This window comes from Uranotaenia lowii, chromosome 1 (assembly GCF_029784155.1).
Source record: "Uranotaenia lowii strain MFRU-FL chromosome 1, ASM2978415v1, whole genome shotgun sequence".
NCBI lineage: Eukaryota > Metazoa > Arthropoda > Insecta > Diptera > Culicidae > Uranotaenia > Uranotaenia lowii.
Window position 1 is genome coordinate 37,081,073 of NC_073691.1, and position 22,242 is coordinate 37,103,314.

The following is a 22,242-nucleotide window of genomic DNA, read 5'->3' on the forward strand; positions in this document are numbered from 1 at the left end:
TTTTTGTCATTTTTGTCATTTTTGTCATTTTTGTCATTTTTGTCATTTTTGTCATTTTTGTCATTTTTGTCATTTTTGTCATTTTTGTCATTTTTGTCATTTTTGTCATTTTTGTCATTTTTGTCATTTTTGTAATTTTTGTCATTTTTGTCATTTTTGTAATTTTTGTAATTTTTGTAATTTTTGTAATTTTTGTAATTTTTGTAATTTTTGTAAGTTTTGTAATTTTTGTCATTTTTGTAATTTTTGTAATTTTTGTAAATTTTGTAATTTTTGTAATTTTTGTAATTTTTGTAATTTTTGTAATTTTTGTAATTTTTGTAATTTTTGTAATTTATGTAATTTTTGTAATTTTTGTAATTTTTGTCATTTTTGTCATTTTTGTCATTTTTGTCATTTTTGTCATTTTTGTCATTTTTTTCATTTTTGTCATTTTTGTCATTTTTGTCATTTTTGTCATTTTTGTCATTTTTGTCATTTTTGTCATTTTTGTCATTTTTGTCATTTTTGTCATTTTTGTCATTTTTGTCATTTTTGTCATTTTTGTCATTTTTGTCATTTTTGTCATTTTTGTCATTTTTGTCATTTTTGTCATTTTTGTCATTTTTGTCATTTTTGTCATTTTTGTCATTTTTGTCATTTTTGTCATTTTTGTCATTTTTGTCATTTTTGTCATTTTTGTCATTTTTGTCATTTTTGTCATTTTTGTCATTTTTGTCATTTTTGTCATTTTTGTCATTTTTGTCATTTTTGTCATTTTTGTCATTTTTGTCATTTTTGTCATTTTTGTCATTTTTGTCATTTTTGTCATTTTTGTCATTTTTGTCATTTTTGTTATTTTTGTCGTTTTTGTCATTTTTGTCATTTTTTTCATTTTTGTTCACTTGTTAATTTTGTTGTTTTCGTAATATTTTATAATTTTTGTCATATTTGTAATTCTTGCAATTTTGGTTATTTTTGTAATATCGTTTCTTTTGTAGTGTTTGTAATTTTTGTATTTTTTTCGTAATTTGTGTTATTTTGTTTTTTTTATATTAAGTATTTTTTGTGAATTGAAATTTTTGTTATTTTGCAATTTTTGTTATTTTCATTATTTAGGAATTTTTGTTTTTTCTTCTTTTCTTTTGTGATTTTTGTAAATTTCGTTGTGTTAGGATATTTTGGTAATTTTTTGTCTTTTCGATCATTTTTGTTACATTTGAATTTTTCTTGTATTTGTTTGTTTGTAATTTATTTATAATATTTTTATTTGAAATGGCACTTAACTTAACGGCTTTGCATTTTTCGGCTCTAAAAATGTATGAAATAATTGATTTTATGCATATTTATTGTATTCAGATTTTATTGTAGCATTTTTTATTTACTCTTATTTTAGCGTGCACTGTCAAATGACAGTTGCAATGCTAACATATTTTTCCAATTGGAAAATCGCTTTTCTCTTTATATTTATTGCAGTTTATTGCATTTCATTTGCTCTTACGTGTACTTAAGACGAATCAGCGCGAGCTAGTCGATTACCAGCTCTGCTAGTTGAAATTACTTCTCAATTTTTCTCTTTACGGTACCATTATTACGGCGAATTCATCGAGTCGGCCCACCAAACCAACCAAGGCAAACAGTTCAGTTAATCGTCCGCTTCCGAATCGTACGCGAGTGTTTCCTTCCTAGTTCGTTACGTTACGTTTATTTTTCCCGTGTGTGGTTAGTATCGAGTGCATCTTTTGTCGCATTCTGGCTACTGGTTGTCCCTTGCGTCTAGAGGACACACTTTTGTATAACCTTGACTCGGGGGTAATAAGTGTTCTGGATGCAGAAAATTGCACACCTTTCGGGGCCGAATTCTCGTCATCCACCATCAATATGGCCACTGCTGCTGACTGGGACATTCCCGTAGTCGCGGCTGGTTTCGTTGTGTGAATTTTGAGGGTTGAAAGTCATCCGGAAGATAGTACAGGGGGTTTGTTAAAGGAAATTTTGAAGTGTAATTTTCAGTTCTGTAGCTAGAATGCAATGTTTTTTCCATTTCCGATAGACACTGGAATAAGGCTTTTTGTAGAAATTCGTGTGTAACCTTTCATTTTTTTGTTGGACGATTCGCGAAACAAAAGGGAAGTGTCATGAATGTCGTGTGCTTTTCTTATTGGATTTCTACAGTCGAATCTTGTTTTATGCGGAGCTCATGTCCTGAAAAGAATCGGTGAGTATTCTTGTACAATGTTGCCAATATTTTAATTTTTGTTTGTTTTCGTCCTATGGCTTAATTGAAATCTAGAGTTTTTTTTGATTAAGTCGTATGAGCCACCTGGTGTGTTTCGAGAAAATCGATGTTGAAGTTTTCGAACACATCCTTAATTCTATTATTTTTAACATCTGCAAAGATGGTATGGAAATGTTGTATAAGATGCAGAAAATAATGAAGAATATGATTACGTATCCGAAATGGCCATTGGTTTAGATTATTCCACTTAAGATGTTCTTACGACTATTTGCATTTCCTATTTGGCGCTAACGTCGTTTCGCCACCTCATCAAATTTATCATTTAATATTATTGTGGTTACCTGTTACTTCGTTATACCCTTTAAAATCGCTTGTAGTACTGTCTGTAAATGCAACAGGAAGCAGAAGTGGTATTTGGAGGTACCCGTTAAGTGCCTGGAATCGGCACTTCGGGTGAATGTTCATCAGATATGTTTTAAGTAGACTGGACATTGCTGGCTACCTGTTCTGACTCCAATGACCGTCCAAGGGGTGCAGCATTCGAAGCTTTTAGTTATTTTGGCTGTCTCTGTAGTGAAAAATTATGAAGGTAATAAGTTTCACAATTTGAAGGAACGTTGGTTGAACTTACCTAGGCACTTATTAAAGACACATCTTCTATTGAGATGGCTGAAACCACTCACACTATCGATTTCTTTTGAATTTCAGAATGTTTAACACTTTTAACGAAGCATTTTTTAGGGAAATGCATAAGGTCACAAAAGCCATCACGCCGAACTTTTATTTTGCGACCTTTGTTTTGCACGCTAATCCATGTGCAGTGCAAAACGTCGCAAAAACCAAATTACGCTCGAAAATGAGAAAGTCATCATACGTCCTAAATTCAAATCATTTTGTAAAATTTATTCATTGATCAATTGAAACCAATTTTTTACCAAAGATGAAGTACATGCTTATCAATCGTTTGCAGCAAATAACTCAGTTTTGTTTATATTGGTTCATACGACCTAATCAAAACAAACTCTAGAAATATCAAATTTAAACAATTCAAATTTCACCTGCTGCATAGGTCAATAAAAGCTGTTTTTTTTTAATAAAATAAGGATAAATTAATAAATTGCAAATTGAATACTGGCAGCAATGCAATCTTATCAAAGTCACCGCTCTCACCCACACATTCTAATTTGTACAGTTTTTATACTTTCTCTCTTCCAGATAAATCCTATAAGAAAAGTGACGAACCACCAGCCAGCGCTAGTCGAAATACCCAAGAGAGAACAGACATATAGGAAGCGCTGGTACGCTTCAACTAGCACGCTGGAGAGGTTATGCCGATCGTGCGAGAAACCACCCTACCGGAAGACTACGCGTATGATCGCTTAATTTGCAATCGAATCAGCAGCCGGGAAGACTAGACCACTTTTCCCGTCGTTAAGATTCTTAACCGATCCTAAATTCGAACAATAGAAACACCTTGATGGCAAAATTGTTGCTCCAAGGAATTCGTTTGTTGTGAAATTCCTGCTCCGAGATGCAATCGATTGTATCATTGAAAAGTGAAACGTGTAGTGTAGTGATGTTGGTAACATCATAATAAGTGATCGTCGTCTCGGACTTGATTTCGCGTACAATTCAATGGTATAGCTACTCAGAGTCCACAAACAACCATAGGGGGATCTCTCAAACCCGTCGTTCATCTCGCTGTGTGTCCATTTTTCGACCACTCTGAAGTTCAGTTTGAGATTGCGGCCGCTCGAGTAACGTTCCATCTTTCGGGAGACCCTCTGCTAGTCGTTATCGTTGGCTTTCGATGCCCCCAGGGCATACCGGATTGTACCAGTTTTTTTTCTGTGGGTTCCTGTGACACAGGAAAATTCGCACCAACACATCACGCGCGGTTCGTGTGGAGAATCGGCCTTGAAAAGTGCCAAGATCAATATCGCGATCGCGATTCGCAGATTAAGTGTGTACCCTTTTCCGAAGTGATCGAGATCGACAAGTGGTTTCGAAACCCGTAAGGCCAATTGTCTTAATACTGGAAGTGCTTTCGAACGAGGTGAACAATCCCAGGGGTCCAGGGGTGAAAAATAAGCAATTGCATCAATTGCGAATTACATATTTGCAATCTCCACTCTTATAGTCTTCGTTCAATGTCGTCGTCGTCGTCGTCGTCTGCTCGATGTGCGGCGGATGGAAAATTCTTATTTTTAGGTGTCATTTTCCGATATACTTTTTTAAGTGCTGGTTCTGGCTGTGAGAACTTTTTTTCTTTTCTGCTACGTTCAATTTTTTATTGTCTTCCTTGTGTGTGGGACTGCACAAAAAAGTGCCGAGGTTGGGTGGATCGGTGTGAGATACAACAGTGATGGTCGCAATTGTAGATGACCGTTGTAGTTAACACATTGCGGGCCGAATTCGAGATATTGCGGTTACTGGGAAAATTTCTAATCGAGCGACGGTAGCCTTCCGTGCGGTAGGCTAGCCGGAGCAGTAAACACAGTTAAAAAATTCACTCTTACTCACTAATTTCATTGAAAAGTTAAGAAGTAAATTCTTGAATCAATCTTCAAATCATTATTTTGCAAGAGAGGACAAAACATGAAGTCATCGGAATGAAATATTATTATTCTTAGTATTCATTGAGATTGAATTAATTACGAGCGTTAAAATCCCAGACAAAACAAAAAATATTGAACACTATTGAAAACACATTTTTCCATAGCCTGAGAATTAACGAATTTGGCATGACGAAGATTTTTGATGCGATAAATGCGTCTTTGATACTTTATATGCTGGTCGAATTCAATTATGTTGTCGTTAAAATGTAACAAATCGTATATGAGAGGTTAAAAAAAGGAGTTGTGTACGGATAATGATCTATTATAGGAAATAAGGCGGCATCCATAAATTACGTAACGCAAAAAATGCACTTTTCTGACCCCCTCTCCCCCGTATGTCACAAATCGTAACGCTTCGACGTACCCCCCTATGAAAATTACGTAACGCTGATACCTAGCCCCCCCCCCCTCATCTTCTAATGTTTTAAAATACTGATTTTCGAAGAGTTAAAATAGATTTAAACATAAAATTTTTTAACGTTCTTTAAAATGGAATTAATATCTATCCAAATCGCTTCTTAGAACTCATTGATGATAACTCTCTGATAAAATAAATTGATTGCATTATTACGTGTTGCTCTGTGCTTGTTAACTGATGATCTATCTTGATAACTTAATTAGTTCATGAAGCATAACTTGTTAAGTAAAATATACTCCCCTTAGTAATATTATTCGGAATAATCAAAATTGCATTTTTTCAATCAATTGAGAAAAAAAAATTTCCGTTTTGAGGTTGATTTGAGTTCTTTTCTGTAAATGTACCTAATATTCGGTTTTCCAACGGTTACAAACCAGCTTCAATCATGTTGAAGCTTACAAATTTTAAGCTGATTTTGGTTTGCTCAACATTCTGTGAAAATTACATGACATCAAAATAGCTGCAATTAGTAAACTGAAACTATAAAGGAAAAATCGTTACGTAACGATGAGCTTACCTCCCCCCTTCCCCTATGTCACAATTCGTAACGCTTGAGCTTACTCCCTCCCCCCCCCTAGGAGCGTTACGTAATTTATGGATGCCCCCTAATACCATTCGCATCGCAAAAAATTGGACTGCGCACTCATAACCGCGAAACTTGTGCGATCTGTCAAATCAGTATAAAATCTGTCGGTTTTCTACACGCTAACCGCTTTTCAGTTAAACTTTATACGGATAACTCCGACTGCAAAACATAGCACGAAATCCAACATTCAATGAATGATCGCTACCGTGTCGTCGAACTCTAAACTTATTTAAACAACTACAGCGTTTTCTTTTTTTTCGTGAATTTGTCCGCTGATTGACCCCATCGCAAACAGTTTATTTTTATTATTCATTTTTCCGTGATTTCGACCGCTGATTGACCAAGCTCAAGGCAAACACAATTTTTTGTTTTATAAACAATAGATAATCCGATAATAATATTTGGTATACATGTTTGTTTGAAAACTTTTTATTAAATCATCTTTAAATGTTTTCCGCTTGTTCATCCGATTTAATTTCAGTCGATAAATAATCCTTATGTAGAACAATGCTCATTTTTTTCTTGAATACTGTAATTTTTTTTACAGTGGTACCCTACGGGAGCCCAAATCAGCTATCGCAGAAATAGAAAAAAAGAGTGGATCAGCAATATCTCGGTTTTTGGCTCGTCGTGTTTGTGCTACTCTTAGAATCATAACTCAATATATTTTGAGCACCACTTTATTGTACCAAATTTAAAGCAACACTTAAGGTAACTCAGAACTCAGAGATAAGGTATGACTTTTGGTAACTTTTACCTAACAAATTTACATTCCACCTGAATTTCAACACATTAAGCATCGCAAAAAAAAAATTTAAGCCGAGAAACACCGAAATTTGGCTATCGATATCTCAGAAACAGCTGGACAAAATTTAACTAAATCAGTACCTTTAACCCTAATCCGTTCTTTGAGTGTCAATATTACACTATTGGAAGTTTGACGGCTTGTAACTTTATTCGGGTGCATCCAAATAACAAAAAATCTTCGCTGACCCTCAATGAATTCTTAAAATCTTTTATTTTGCATCATTATATTTTATGACGCACCAAGAAAGCCCAGGAAAAAACTCCTTAATCAAACCTTGAGTGTCAATTTGACACTCCTCGCTTAAAACCGCTGTAGCTCTCTTGTTTCTTAGCCGATTTTTATTTCAAAATTTACAGTTTTGGAAAGTTAATAAAGTTGTATTTTAGTGCAAGAAAATCTCCGTACCCTGGGTTCCCATGGGTCACGGCGGCGGTGTGCATGCTTGTGATAATGATGGTTTACTATCATTGTCCTGAGAGGGTCGTTGCACACATCTTGTCAAGCATGGATCATAATATGACTCAAATTAGAAGGCGTGATGGACACCTTTATTTAAATTAAATTAGCGGTAGGTTCAATGGTGTCCCAATTTTTCATGATCCATGCTGATAAGATGAATGGGAGTTGAAACACTTGCCCTCCCTTCCGTTGAACAATGGGAAAATTTTGTAGTGAAAATATCACATTTTGCCGTCATAAAGTGATACTTTTCAATAGGGCATAATCTGTTTGGTAAGGTAGTTAGCTAGTTTAGTTTCATAGAATTAGGATGTTTGAAGTATTACTAGGTTAGGTATAGGTAATGGTATTCGCCTCCCCAATGCTCTAGAAAGTGTGCATTTGCGGTTTATGAATTTCGTTGGCTTATTCTTAAATCAAGCATTTTACAAGAACTAGGGGCTCATTGGACGGGAATGCTGTTTTTGACAAATATGATATTTCAGTTGTTATACACTTTCGACATTTGTTTTTATTTATTTATTTACTTTTGGTAGATTTTTACATTTTTCGGTTAGGATTGAAATTCATAAATTGAAGTTTAAAATAGAAAATATGATTTCGATAAGCAAGAATGAGTAGATAGTTCAGATCATTTATTTCGGGCATTTAAAAACAGGCACACGGTTTATTTGAATTGAACCCCTATCGTATAGATTGAGTATTAAAGTTTGTTTGAGAAGTTGACCACAATTAGTGATAAGGTTTTAAAGAACAGCACTGTTATTTTCCTGTTCCGTTGATAAGTTGACGATATCAATAAAGCTATTGCTATTTAAGCTTACAGTTCATTGTTGATGAGTTTAAGAGACACCTTTTCTAGATTCTGTTTTTATGATATCCTAATTGAGTTATCGAATAACCGTGTAGTTGCGTAGAATCAATCACTTGAATATATCTTTTACTTAGCAAATCTATGATTATTTCTAAATCAAACTAGGAAGAATCCAAATTTATGGAAACGAGTAAGATAGATGACAGGTAGGGAAAATTCAACTACGGTAAGATAGTGAACCCTTCTGACAATGATATCGAGGCGTTAACATATGATATCATATTATTTGATACCATACTGCTATTGCTCGGTTGAATTGAAGGTTGGGTTAACTCGAAGTTCATATGGGGCCCACCAACCGTCCTAGTCCGTCGAGCACTATCTTAACGCTTCCCTAAACTGGTGCTTCAAACCCTCGGGCTCTATTGCCGCTATCCTTTTCTAAGCTATTCTACTCTCATTTAAAATTTTCCTCTTTTGTCCCCCGTTCTGTTTTTCCTTTCCGGGTCAGCCAGGTGCTCATAAACCCATAAACAAAACAACAAACAAAATTTTAGTGCAAGAAAATCTGAAAAAAATGCCTAATGACCAAAGGTTCGAAAAACAGCTACCTTTGAAAAATCGTCAAAAATTCTGTGTTTCGTATTTTGGAAATAAAAAAAAAACTAAAATGTGTCAAATTACGTCAACTTTCCAAGCCTGTTTTCAAAATTTTTCTAGTGTGACTTCATTTTGACGATTAATTGATTAAAAACTACGGTTTTTACGCAACTTTTTTACATTTGGTCATGATCTTAAAAAAATGATCTATCTACAGTCTTTTATCTGAAGCATGTTTTTCAGATTTTCTTTTTTTCTAGACTTAGAATAAAGGAAAACTGAAGTGTTGTAGCTGAATATTGTCTGAAAAACATATTTGAATTACTCGTAAGGTTTCCAAAACTACACGGAAAATAAAAAAAAAGGTAAAATTTACCTTTTTGCGAGGTGAATTTTTTCCACCCCTCTTTTGAGGTAAATTTTACCTTTTTTTCATTCACCTAGCAAAAAGGTAAATTTTACCTTTTTTCAATTCACCTAGCAAAAAGGTAGATTTTACCATTTTCTCATTCACCTAGCAAAATAGTAAATAATACCGTTTTCCGATTCACTGATTTAAAAGGTAAATGCTAGTTTGTTTGATTGGTTTCTTCAATAAAAATTAATTAAAAAAACACACAATTCATGAAAAAATTGGTATTTATTTGAAAGAAATAGAGACTGTTACCTAATATTTATTTTTGAAATATATCACCGTGTTCTTTAAAAATTGTTGAGTCAAGTCCTTTGTTCGCCAAGCTTGTCAGGTCCGGCTTTTCCGGAATAATATCTGAAGGCTGACGGGAATACAACACGAAGCTCTGTGGGTCGATCTGAAACAAAAGCAAAGTATTATGAAGAGAACCAGCACAACTAAATGAAATCTTAGAAAACACTTACCATTTTGTTCCGATTTTCACATATTGTGCACGAAGCAAAACTTGTTCCTAAACGGCAAAACAGCTTAACCTCAATAAACGGATTCGTCAAATAGTTACTTTTTTTCGAAATGATTTGTACCGTTTTGTTTAGCTCAATCCAGGTCAACTTCACCTCGCTACGAGGTAAGTTTTACCTTATTTGGATTTACCTTTCTTTTAAGGTGGATTATACTTTTTGATTCAGCTCAATTCAGGTGAACTTCACCTCGCTACGAGGTAAAATTTACCTTTTTTGGATTCACATTTTTTCTCGGTGAATTGTACCTTTTTTCATTCTTCGTTTCAGGTATATTTTACCTCGCTGTGAGGTGAGTTTCACCTCGAATAGGTAGAAGTTACCTTTTTGGCTTTTGCGAGCGTTCACCTTTGTTGTCTCGGTAAATTTTACCTTTTTATTATTTTCCGTGTATAAATATTGCAAAAATCGGTTGGGAAACAAGAGAGATATAGGGGGAAGTCGTCTATGGCCGGACATCGCCTATGGCCGGACATCGCCTATGGCCGGACAATATAGATTTTTCGAAAACACAATATCCTAATAATGTTTTAACGCCATGAAAATAAAGTAAATGGTAGCCTGATATGGTGTTAGAAATATGGTAATCCAATCTGAAAAGGTAAACCAATGATAGGCATCTAAAGCTTTTGCCTAGTAGTACGGAGAGGATCGCCTAAACTTTGCATTTGTATTGTGGTCAGTTTTTTCGGCTTGTAAAATTTGAACTGCACATGAACGACATCGTTGATGTGTTATCTTTCGACTACAGTTGATATGAGATAACAAAACGGAAATTCAAAAGAAATATTAGGAAAATAAAAAAAATGCATTTTTTCTATGACCGGACACCAAGTTGTTGTCTATGACCGAACGAGAAAATATTCAAAATTATAGATGATTTCAACTTAAAACTTTCATTTTTTCATCTCCATAGCACCCTCAAATGGTTAGCAGAAGATAAGGATTCAATAACGAAACTATTTTGGTCCTCTGAGAAACTTAAGATTTTACTGTCCGGTCATAGACAATTTTTCTCTTGTTTTTTCGAAACAAATGTTTCATTCTGGTTTGTCAAAAAAACTTTTATGACTGGCTTCATAGAACGTTCAGTATTGGAAAACATATATTCACAAGACCTGTGCAAGTGAGTTCAGTCATTTTGCTACGTTTTTGTGCCATTGGTAACAACTTTGGTGAAGTAATTCGTTATGTCCGGCCATAGACAAAACTTTTGGAAATGAGTAAAAATTAACATGAAATGATTTATCTTACCGCATTAATATGATGTAAATTAATTTTTTTCTAATATAGTTAAGTGATCATAATATTGATACTCTTCAAATCAGTAGAGGAACCAATATTTACAAAAATCTATTTTTGAAGTTATTGCTTAAAAACCTTAAGTGTCCGGTAGTAGACGACTTCCCCTACTGGTTTTAGACGGTAGTGTAAAATTGACACTTCAGGAACCGTTTCGGATAAAAATTTCTGGAACGGAAGGACTGTTAGGGACGTTAAGGACTGTTCACGAAAGGAATTGGACGGGGTTTATTTAGTGTTATTTTGTAAGTATACTAGCTAGAACTGTGAAAATTGTGTTGAATTGTTTTTTAAACTCTGCTTTCAGCAGTACACCTTAACAAAAATGTTGAAAAAGTTGGATTGAAGCTGGCAAGAGTTAATTTATCGTTGTGCGAATCAATTCACAAATGAAGTGACGTGGGTTAAAATTTCGAAGGATGCGAAGTTTTCGGTGTTGGAAATAATAAGATGTGTGGAGAAATTTGTTTTCTTGAAAATCTACCGAAATCTGGAAGGAATAAGAGATCAGGAAACCGAAATATAGAGGAAGCTGCCGCTCGCTTATGTAATTCTAGAAAAGCGAATTTTTCTAAGAAATTACCATAAAAATTGCCCATAGTTAACGCAACAAATAAAAATTTCCAAATAGCACTAGATCTAAAAAACGTTATGTTCTTTTCAGAACAATTGTTACATTTTTTCTTATATATGATCACAATGTTTGTACAAGCTCTTAAAATATTTGAGAAAAATATTTGGCTCCTGGACGATTAAAGTCTAACAGGATTTGAAACGAGTTGACATTTTAGTTTTTTTTTATAATTTTAAACACTGTTTTAAAATGGGACGTTTTTGATGACCTACATTATAATTAAAAAAAACAGTGTGGAGTGGGATACAAAAATTGTATTTACGGCTTGAAATGCTCTGCATTTTTTAAATTGCTCACAATAAATGGAGAGACTTACTGGAAATATTAATACCTACATTAAATATATTATTTCTGGCTCATCAATCCTACAATCGGTATACGCCATGAAAAACATGGTACAGAAGCCAACACCATGGAAAACACGAGTAAATTCAGTCAAAAATGGCACAAGGTCACAATCAAAGTTGTGTAAAATTTTACAACATCTATTTCGAAAAAATATTCACAAACGCTCTAAAGAAAAGGAGGGTCTGAATTCTCAATCTTAGAAGTTTTTCGGAAAACCGGCCGTCCCATAAAGTGGATTTTTGACCAAAACATTTTTTTCGAGACAACTCCAGATCTTGACGTTTTATGCATTTCTAAGTCATTTAACATCAAAATTAAAATGTCGATTTTCTGTAGTTTTGTAGTAGTTTTGAGGTCATTTTTGAATTTCTCGAACCCTGGGGTCTAAAAGCTTCATTTTGGTAAAAAACTCATACATGATTTTTGCAGAATTTTAAAGCTACGTTTGCATGAGTGAATTTGAACTTTAAGTTTTATGGGAAAATTGAATATTCTAAACTTTGTCGAAGACCGTCACTTTGCATCTTATAAGGCAAAAAAGCTATTAGCTGTTTAACACGGGGCTGTTTTTGACATTGAAAAACAATAAATTCAATTGACATCAGACGACAAAGTTGTTCAGCGGAAAACTTCCTTTAGAGAATTTAAAAATTGGTTCCACAGATGAAACAAAAATAATGGTGATTTTCCAGTACAAAATATTCAATTTTCCCATACAAACCTAAAAGCTCTAATTTACTCATGTAAACTTAACTTCAAAATTCCGCAAAAAACCATGGATGAGTTTTGAACCAAAACGAAGCTTTTTAGACATCAGGGTTTGAGAAATTCGACTCATTAGACTTGAAGCTTTTATATTCGGCCGCAATGTTTTAAACCGAATTATAAACATCAAATTATCTTAAGTTCGGAGATACTATACTTTCGCTGTTAAATAAAAAAACACTAGTTGTTCGGATACTGCTCCAGACTAGAATGAGCCCGACCAACCTTTATTATAGTTCACATGCTTCGAGATCAATCTCTTTTGGTATTCTCTCTAATCGAATATTTTATAGCATTCGTACCGTACATAACAATCCTTCTTTCTTTAGTTGATAAAAAAAACTCGAACGAAGCACTTATCGCTTCGAAGCATTTTTTTTTTTTGTTTATCTCGAACTTTTAACGAATATTTCAAAATGTGAAATTAAACTTTCTTCACCATGCATTTCATAATTCACTTTGACATATTATTTTAAATTTCTCATTATGATAGGTCTTTACTGGATTCCTTGTACCTGGCTTTGCTTCAAGTTTTGTATGAATTTTTCGGCATATCCATCAAACACCTACGTTTTCCCTTTCTCAAATCCTTCTTTTTACTAATCGCCGCTGGCGACTCCGGAAATCCATAAAAATCTTCTTCGTCGTCTAAATCGCTGTCCATCGTCCGTTTGACCCTTCTCATCTGTACTTTTATGGTTGAATTAGTTGACTGCCTTGACGATCTTCAATTGATTGCGATGGGCGTTCCAATAGAATTATAAAAAAAAATTTGGTGAGATTCTTTTTACAAATTGCGCCTCAATCCACTTCTCAGATATTTTTTTGTCGTTATTCTTGTATAATATTTTATCTCCTAACTTAAGTTTAAGAAATGGATCTTCTAAAAATGTAGTTTTCACTGTTTGTACATTTTCCCCTTTTGACTGAGTTCTTTTAAGAAAATGTTCAAAAGTTTTTCTTGGATGCAGAAGATCTAATAAAGTTTTTGGCTTATAACTTAAAATTTTCTCAGGTGGAAATTTATCATCTTTGTAACGCAGTATTTCTATAATTTACTAGAAACAGAGAAATCTTATCTTCTATATTAAAATATTTTGTCTGCGGATCCAGCAAGAAATGTTGTTGATCGAAATAAAAAAAAAATCGGCGTGAATCCGACTAAATGGTCTCTTAGTTGAAATCCAGAGAAATGTTTCACCCGATTTTGGCACCGTAGCCATTTTGGCACGAATAGAGCAGTTTTTGACATAATTTTCAATGTCGTTGTTAATTTTAAGCCATAACACACATTTTCTTGCAGCTTGTTTCATTTTGACTATACCACTGTGCTTTAAATGAAGTAATTTCAACACATCATTTTGTAAACAATCAGGAACAAAAACTCTGCGCTGATATAATAAACAATTTTTATCCATTTCTATCTCAAATCTCATTGGAAATATGTTTTGAAATCTGTTATCAATTTTCAGTGACCAACCATTGATTACAAAATCGACAATTTTTGAAAGGATTTCGTCTTTCGTCGTTTCCTTTGCAATTAATGAAAAATCAAGGGGAACTTCCTCAAAAAAAGCTCTTAATGCTTCCGTTATCAAAATTTCGCGGAACTTCTTGATCAAGAGGAAACCTGGAGCAGAAATCAGCATTTCCCATTTGTCAAAATGGTCTATACTTTATGTCGAAGTCATAAATAGACATGTCCATTATATATCTTTGCAATCTCGTTACACAAATGGCAGTTTTCCCCTGTTTTCCAAAAATTACTAACAGAGGTTTATGATCTGTATAAATTTTAAATTTTTGACCAAAATTAATTCCTATAAAAAAGAAAAAAAAATATTTTTTTTTATCTTAAAGGTATTTATGAAATTTCTTCACCGTACATACAAGAGCTAAAGCTTCTATGTGTAAAATAGGATACGATTTTTTGGCATTATTTGAGAAAAACGATGTGAACAAAATAGGTCTCTCTTGACCATAAATTACATGTGCCAAAACTCCCCCTAAACAATAGTTACACGCATCTGACACAACTATCAAAGGCTTGTCCGGGTCATAAAATTCTAAAATATTAGCATTTTACAACGACTTTTTACTATCTTCAAAAGCTCGTTGACAATTATCATCCTAAATAAATCTAACATTTTTCTTCAACAAAGCATATAAACTCCACAATTTAATTGACAACTGAGAAACAAATTTGAGCCCGACCAACCTTTATTATAGTTCACATGCAGTGATGCCACACTAAAATCGGTATTTTAAAGCTCCAAAAAATCAGTATTCGGTATGAAAAAAAATTTCACAAATCTGTATTAATACCGATTTTTTTCTCGAAGCTTTTAAACTCGAAGTTAGTTAAAGAATATTGAAAAAATGCTTTTTTTTGGAAAGGGTAATGAATAAATTGTCGATTAAGTCGATTATTAATATTAATTAGAAATTTAAGTTGTTGAGCTCATTCGATATGCTTAGAAGAAAAATAACCCTACGTGGTAAAACTCCTCTAAAATTTTCCAATATATTGTTCCCTAAACTATATTGGTAGTCCAAATTTAGTTTATTTGTGTTTGCTTAAAAATCTGTTCATAGAAATTATTTGTCAAATTATTTGATAGATTGAACCTAAATTTTTATCATTTTTATTGTAATCACTTTTCTCATAAAAAACTTTAGCATCTGTTATTAATCTTCGCACCAATCCATTATTCAGGCGCCTGGTTAGCGATTTGCTATTGGCGTAGTGTATTAATTTGAAAACATTATATTACCTGTTACTGAACTATATGGTTTCATATTCACTTTAATCACTTTTATCATAAAGCATTGTTATGCTGCTTTTTTTAATTATTTATACTGAATACTATTTATCAACAGCGCGCACTGATCTTAGTCCCTAAGTTTTAAACAAACCAATTCAAGATGAGGTCTTTTAACGTATAAAACTGCTGGAATCTCTAAGTCACGATTTTTTTTGTTTTAAACCAAGAATTTAAAACATTGAAATACAACACCAGAATTAAAAACTTATTGAATCCGAGTTCTAAAATAAATTTCAAATCAGGTCGAAAATTATCCATGTTCAAAAATATTTAAGAAACCTTTTGAAGCAACGGTCCAATTAGAGTTTGAAATCTTTTTGGCGAGCCGCACTAAAATTAATATTTATTAGTTTTCAGACCTCTACGTAATTTTTTTTGTAACTACTGGACAACAACTACAAATTCTGGACAAAACTCAAAAAACGAATTTATGTGATAAAAAAACATGAACTGAGTTTTTCATCACTTAATCTTGATTATTTTTGAGTAACTTTTTATTCAATTTCAACTTTTTTGCGAATATTCAACAGAACAGTAATTTGCTTCTCATTTTTGTTAGAAAAAAAAAATTTTTTTGCAAGTATCATTATAAACTCAATTTTCCTATTGTATTCTTAGTAAATAATTTGAATTCTGATTGTGGTTTCTTATTCGAAATTTTATCTAATTTTGGGTTATGGAATTTACCTAACTTGATTTTCGCTGTTTTTAAAAGCCAAAAAAGAGTAATCATGTATATATCCTTCACAACCTACGATCTATACTAACCGATAATACTTTAAGTTCAATCTCATGATGTTTTACTTCGTTATTGACAGATTTTTCCAGCAGAAATTCCATTTAAAACGCTTTTAAATGGCTCAAGTATAAGTTGGAAAAACTGAACAATATTATGACTGAAAAAAGTGTGCACCAGCCGATAGAAGATACCAAGAATAAAGTAGATATTTTTCTCACAAAAACCGATAAATAATTTTTTTTACATTTTTTCGTGAATCACCATAAATTTACCTCCATTTCTTTCATAAAAAGTATTTCGATCAAACGAATGGTTTTCGAGATACACGCATTCGTAACTGTCCCATTTCTAAATACACTAAGCTTTATTCAAACATATGTATAAGAACCATATGATGCTTCTTTCATTATTCCTTCTAAAGAAAAAATCAAGGCATGCGATGGAAGCCTGTTTGAAATTGTTGATCAAAAATCGAGCTGATTTGATTTTTTTTTCGATCACGCTCACCAGGATTTTTTTTAATCCAAATAAAGCTCGAAAAAAATCCGCTCACTGACCATCACGACCAGTTGTGATGATGTGTGAGCATGGGCAAACTTGCTTTGATCGATTTTGGTGCTCGCTTCAACTCTTTCGAAGGGATCTGATTTCCCTGCTATGATTTTGAATAAATGTGAGCGAGTGCAAGAAAACGATCACAAGAATTCAAATCAAGATTTGCAGCCTTGGTCACCATATTATTTGATGGTCAAGATTCGATCTCAAGACAGTTGGCATAGAAGACAAAGATGCTATCCACTACGCAGAGCATTGCAGGCTTATTATGCACTACAATTACATTGGTTCGAAATTTATAAAAAATTAAAATGGTTAGTTTTAGTTCTAATATGTGTTGTGAACCTACAGGGTCCGGCAATTGAAGTGTTACATTGGAACTAACAAATAATTTGATCAAAACAAAAACTTTTTCTTTAAAATTTAATATAATTTACAGAAAAACAGATCATATTTTCAAAATCCATTGGCGCCTTTCGATTTTTTTTCCTTGAGCTTAACCACTCGCCGCAGAAGCTCAAGGCACATATTCTAAAAAGACCGCAGGTGGTTTTTGTGGTCTCAAGTCCATAGGGTTCAGGTCCGGCGAACTCCCCGACCACTCCGTACACGAAATTAACCCTAAAAAATCCCACACAAAAATTAGGACCTCTTTCCTTGGTAAGCCAATGTGAAGTTCTGCTGAAAAACCACCAACCAAAACCAAAATTAGGACGTGTCCAAAGTTTGAGGACATGCTGTAGAACTATTTTCGATACGTAAATTGATTGATCTACACCTCTTCAGGGTGTTTGGTTGATCTTCACCAGGAAAGTACGGGCGATTCTGACCCAGACCTTTAATAAGACAGATTTCTGTTGTCTTGTGGCCCTTAATACGTTTGTATAGGTTTGTGATCTTTCTGGCAACCAAAATCTGTAGTTCTGTTTTTTTCACGAACCGCTGAACGGCTAAGAATTCATCGGCCAAAAACACGATATTCTCCAAATTTTTCATGCGCGGACCGCGTAAGCTGCGCCTTAGCCCTTTCTACCCGCTCTTGCTTCTGTTCAAACGAGAGGTCTTGAAATCTTAGGATCTTGTGAGGCTGGGCCTAAAGATCATCTTCCAAGATCCGACGGCATTTTAATCTGGTGTATTAAAATCTATCGCCAATTTGGTGTTACTACGCCAAGAAATTCTCTCATGGTGCATCTTGATGATCTTCACCATGGTAGGTGTCGCCACTGTAGCTTGACGATCCCCATCATACTATATTTGGGTACTTCTGATCTCCAGGTATCTTCCAAGTGCGAGCCAAAATGAAAAAAAAAAAATACATACACTCATTGGACAACTCACGAAATAGGTCTTTCTACCGTTTCACAGCCTGGAACTAGGCAATCAAAGCACTACGTTAAGGTTCGAGGATTATTTTTACAAAAAAAAAAACACTTGATTGCAAAATTAACAAAAAATATACTCTGACATCTTAGACATAATGTTAACAAGGTGACAAGGTGTCATCTAACTCGGTTTTGTATACTTCGTAATAACCACTCCTAAAGTTTTGTAGCAGTTCAATTGCTGGACCCTGTACTTAGTTGAATAGAGGAAATCCTTCAATTCCTTTGATTCAGTAGTTTTAGTTTTGTTTAAAAAAAAACTTGGTCTGAACCATTTTTTCAAAATTCGACACGAAATTGGTATATTTTACCAAAAATCGGTATTCGGTACATTCCGATTCTTGGTTGAAAATTTCCTCAAAAATCGGTATAAATACCGATAAATCGGTATATGTGCCATCGCTGTTCACATGCTTCGAGACCAATCTCTTTTGGTATTCTCTCTAATTGAATATTTTATAGCATTCGTACTGTACATAACAGTAGCGTGCAGTGGTTTCTGTCCGTTTGTATGGCAACCGTTAAAAATTGTTGAAACAATCTTCAAAGTAATCGGTTTTTAGTTGCTTCAGAATGTCTTCGGAATGTACAATTGCGACCCACACTGTATCGTTAATCATATCACCCGGTTCACAAACACAACCTAGCAGAGGGATGTCCAAGGTAGATGCTCTCAATAGTTGTTAGCGGATCCCAACAAGTGTTATGAATAACTACAAATTTTTCGCGAGCTACCTTCTTGGGGGTAGGATCACCTCACTATCAGTTCCAAAGAAAAATTTGCTGCTTTCCCAAAGGGAAGATGATTCGTTTATTAATCTCGGACTTTTTGCGATCGTATTCGAAATGTAGGTAGTTCCCCGATCCCCATAAACTGTCCTAGTTAGTAGTGTGCAAAAGATCCTACATCACTGATTACACCTCACCATTCGCCGGACCCAATGATTAAATGTGATTGGGGAATGAAACTGCTGTAGTGTTCTCTCGGCCAGTCTATCACCCTCTCTGTTTGGTTTTAGTGCTCCGTCTTCTCTCATTTGGTGTACTCAACAGCTCAACTCAGCTCAGCTCAGTATTGGTAGTGGCCTCCTCGAGGGTTGTTCAGTTCAGCCTAGTCTTGTATATGGGTACCTACCTAGCTACTAATAGTTACTCGATTGTGTGTTATGTGATCAATCGATGAAGATCTCCGGCTGCGGCAACTTGGAATCTGGGGGGACAAGTTCGTGTTCGTTATTAATGGGAATTCTGGTTTCATTATTCTTGCTCACGTTCCCTGTTAAGAGGGTAAAAGGGGGTTGATTTGAAGTGTGATCTTATTTTTTTTTGGGAAATATTTCAGTGATTTGAACGAACTTGTTTAGTGAAGCGCCCCAAGTAAGCAGCGTAGTTTTTTGAGTGTGAGATATTGAAAAAAAATCAAGCAACAAAAGTGTGAAACAGGCGCCACCCTCCCCCGGAAAGGTGAAGGTCACCACACCGTTCGTTTGGTCTGGAATTGTTGGAAACAGAACAACAAGTGGTTTTTGACTGGCAGCGAGCAATCGATTCGGAAGTATTTTTGTACGACGCAGCTTCGTGGCTTCAATTGTGACTGTGACTGGTTTCGAGATCAATGTCAGCCAGCAGCGGTTAATCAGCAGCAGCGCTGAGTCAGTCTCGCCGAAACGTTTCTGTTACAACAGAGAGGGAAGGGAAACTGAAAACCGAAGAAGGGGTTGGTGTTAAGTGTGATCGCAAACGGCGATGATCATTCGATGATAGTGGAAGCGCCATTTCTTCTCAGTACCAGTACCTTTGCACTACGACTACTTTCAAAGCTGTAGACACATCAACTTCTCAGATAGCACAGCATCCGCACATCTCGAGCGTCCACAAAGCACAAAGCAATGCGCTGTGGCTTCCTGCAATCGGCGGCTTCCAAGCGATACCCCATAAGCACCGTGCTACTACTGTTGCTCTTTTTGGCCGTACTTTTCGGCTCGTCAAGTGTGTTCGTATACGGGCAAGCATGTGAAGTACGAAACGATGACATACAACAGCAGCATCACCCGCCTCATCATCAACAGCAACACCAACAGCAACTGCAACAGCCTGCAGGCTCAAGGCAAACGAACTCACAGCAGTCGCAGCAGCAGCAGCAACAACAGACACAACAACAGCAGCAGAAAACTGCTTCGCAGCATCAGCAACATCATGATCGAGGAGGTGGAGGAGGAGGAGGTTCTGGACCGTCTGGTAAAAGTGGTCCCGGCCCGGCTTCGTCAGGATATCGAGGTGATCCAGTAGCATCGCCCGCTGCTGCTGCCTCTAGCAGCAGTCCAACTTCTAGCATCCCTCAGTCGTCCGGAGACTCGTCCACGATGCCCAAACATCAGCATCCCTCGAACCGGATGCTGGAAACGCGCAACTCCTATGCGGTCCTATCGCAAGCCATGTCCCAGGCCGTGCACCACGAATTCGGTATGTACTTTTTGACTATCGTTTTATTTTTTGTCTTTTATTTTTCCAAGTTTCTAAATGCTTCCAACACCAATTCCACAATAATTGAATCTTTCACATAAAAGTATCTGAACAGATGATCGCCCGAAATCCCAACTTATAAGTTGTACCTGCCCCGAATGATCATCGATTGTCACCTTGCCTGTGGTATTTTCGCACCCGCACCAACACATATGTTCCCATAGAGCAAAAATATTGTTCCCTCACAACAAATGCAATTAAAATCGACAAATTCTCTAAACCGCAGTCAGCTTGACTACACAACTGTTTGGGTATTGTTAGATGACAGAATAAAAAAAACAGTAAATCATTATGTGCGATTCTAACGTTCACAAACAAACAAAGACCGGGAGAAGGGTTGATATGAACTAACGTATACTTAAACTGTTAGTAGCAAGTTGATAGCAAGAAAGGGGAAAAAATAACAAACCTGCACCCTAAGCGGTTTACTATGAACGGTAGATTTCATTCTGTGTTTTTTTTCTCGTTCCGTTGTTGCCGCTTTGTCTAATTATGTGTCGTGTCTTTGCACACGTGCCGTTTGGGGTTGATTGAAAGATGTGTAACGACGATGCGACGTTTAGATAATGGTTTCGCGAACAATTCTATTTTTTCTTAAATGTTAGTAATGCTTCAAGGATCAGTTCACGTGTTACATGCGGAATGCGATCAGCCCGAAATTTGTTATAGTTTAGGTTTTTGTAATCAAAACTAAACTAGAAATTAGATAAGGTTAACCTATAATCTGGTCGTTGAACCGAATAAGTGTTATTGTGGCCTACCAGTTGATATTGAACTACAATTTCTGAACATTCAAAACATTTAAACACGGGTTGGAGTTTGTGTTAAGCCGAATAACTACTGTGTTGGAAATATAATTAAGTTGATTTCAGGTACTTTCATTGCTTTGGTGTACTGGCGCACAAAATTCTGAAAAACTGGGAACCCCTATAGTCAGTCCCCAAAGGTGTTCGGCGATATTTAGCTTTCTCGTTGAGGAGTTAGGAAACAATAAAGTCTTACCGGCCTAAGTGTTGATAATACCAGTTAAGAGGTAAATACCCCAGAAAATTCTGTTGCCAGCCACAAATCCATCTAATCATCCATTAATACGGATGTTTAGTTCTGACCCGTCAACGCTATTAAACAAGACATGAGATGATGTATGGGACGGAAAGCATGCATGACTGACTCATCGTTGCTTGATATCCAATCCGAATTCAGCTTCAGACATTTCAACCGCATAGCTGATTCAACCATGCACGATAGTTCTTCTAAACGTGAAGTATGAATAATTTAGGTTCAAAATAAGAATAAATTCAGGCAGAAGAAATTAATTAAAATTTACAGTCTATTTTCATGTTCACCATCTCATTGCGAGCACACGCACTGTCACTTTACTCGCGTTCGATGCCTTCAAATCAATCTTGTTGTCTGTTTCAGCAATCGACAGCTGCGATATCTGGCATCGTCCTGTACTCACATAAAGACTAAATTATTGCAGATATTGAAGGCTAGAACTTAAGTATTTTCTAAGCCAGAGGTCTTAATCTCGGTCATAGCATACATAATACTACTTCTGAAGGTTGACGGTTTTAGCATTTGAAGCATGCTAGATGCCACTTCTGGAAGGTTTTACGCTTGAGAACATATGTAGATATGTATAATGGATCTTTCGTTTCATTTAGCATCTCTTAGGTGTGATCTAAGGTAACATTGAGTTGCATTTA

The 22,242-nt window shown here is 35.2% G+C and overlaps 1 protein-coding gene across 5 annotated transcripts in view; it reads left to right on the top strand.

Annotated features, from left to right (window-relative positions):
* Window positions 1-3,951: 3,951 nt before the first annotated feature.
* Window positions 3,952-22,242, top strand: part of LOC129740487 (stromal interaction molecule homolog) — a 57,060-nt gene continuing 38,769 nt past the window's right edge. For 3 of the 5 annotated variants that reach the window (XM_055732173.1, XM_055732171.1, XM_055732172.1), the window contains exons 1-2: window positions 3,952-4,274; window positions 19,353-20,473. In XM_055732173.1, coding sequence (XP_055588148.1) covers window positions 19,900-20,473 — 574 coding nt within the window. In that variant the 5' untranslated portion in view covers window positions 3,952-4,274; window positions 19,353-19,899. The remainder of the gene's footprint in view (window positions 4,275-19,352; window positions 20,474-22,242) is intronic. The other 2 variants (XM_055732169.1, XM_055732170.1) reach the window with 2 other exon arrangements.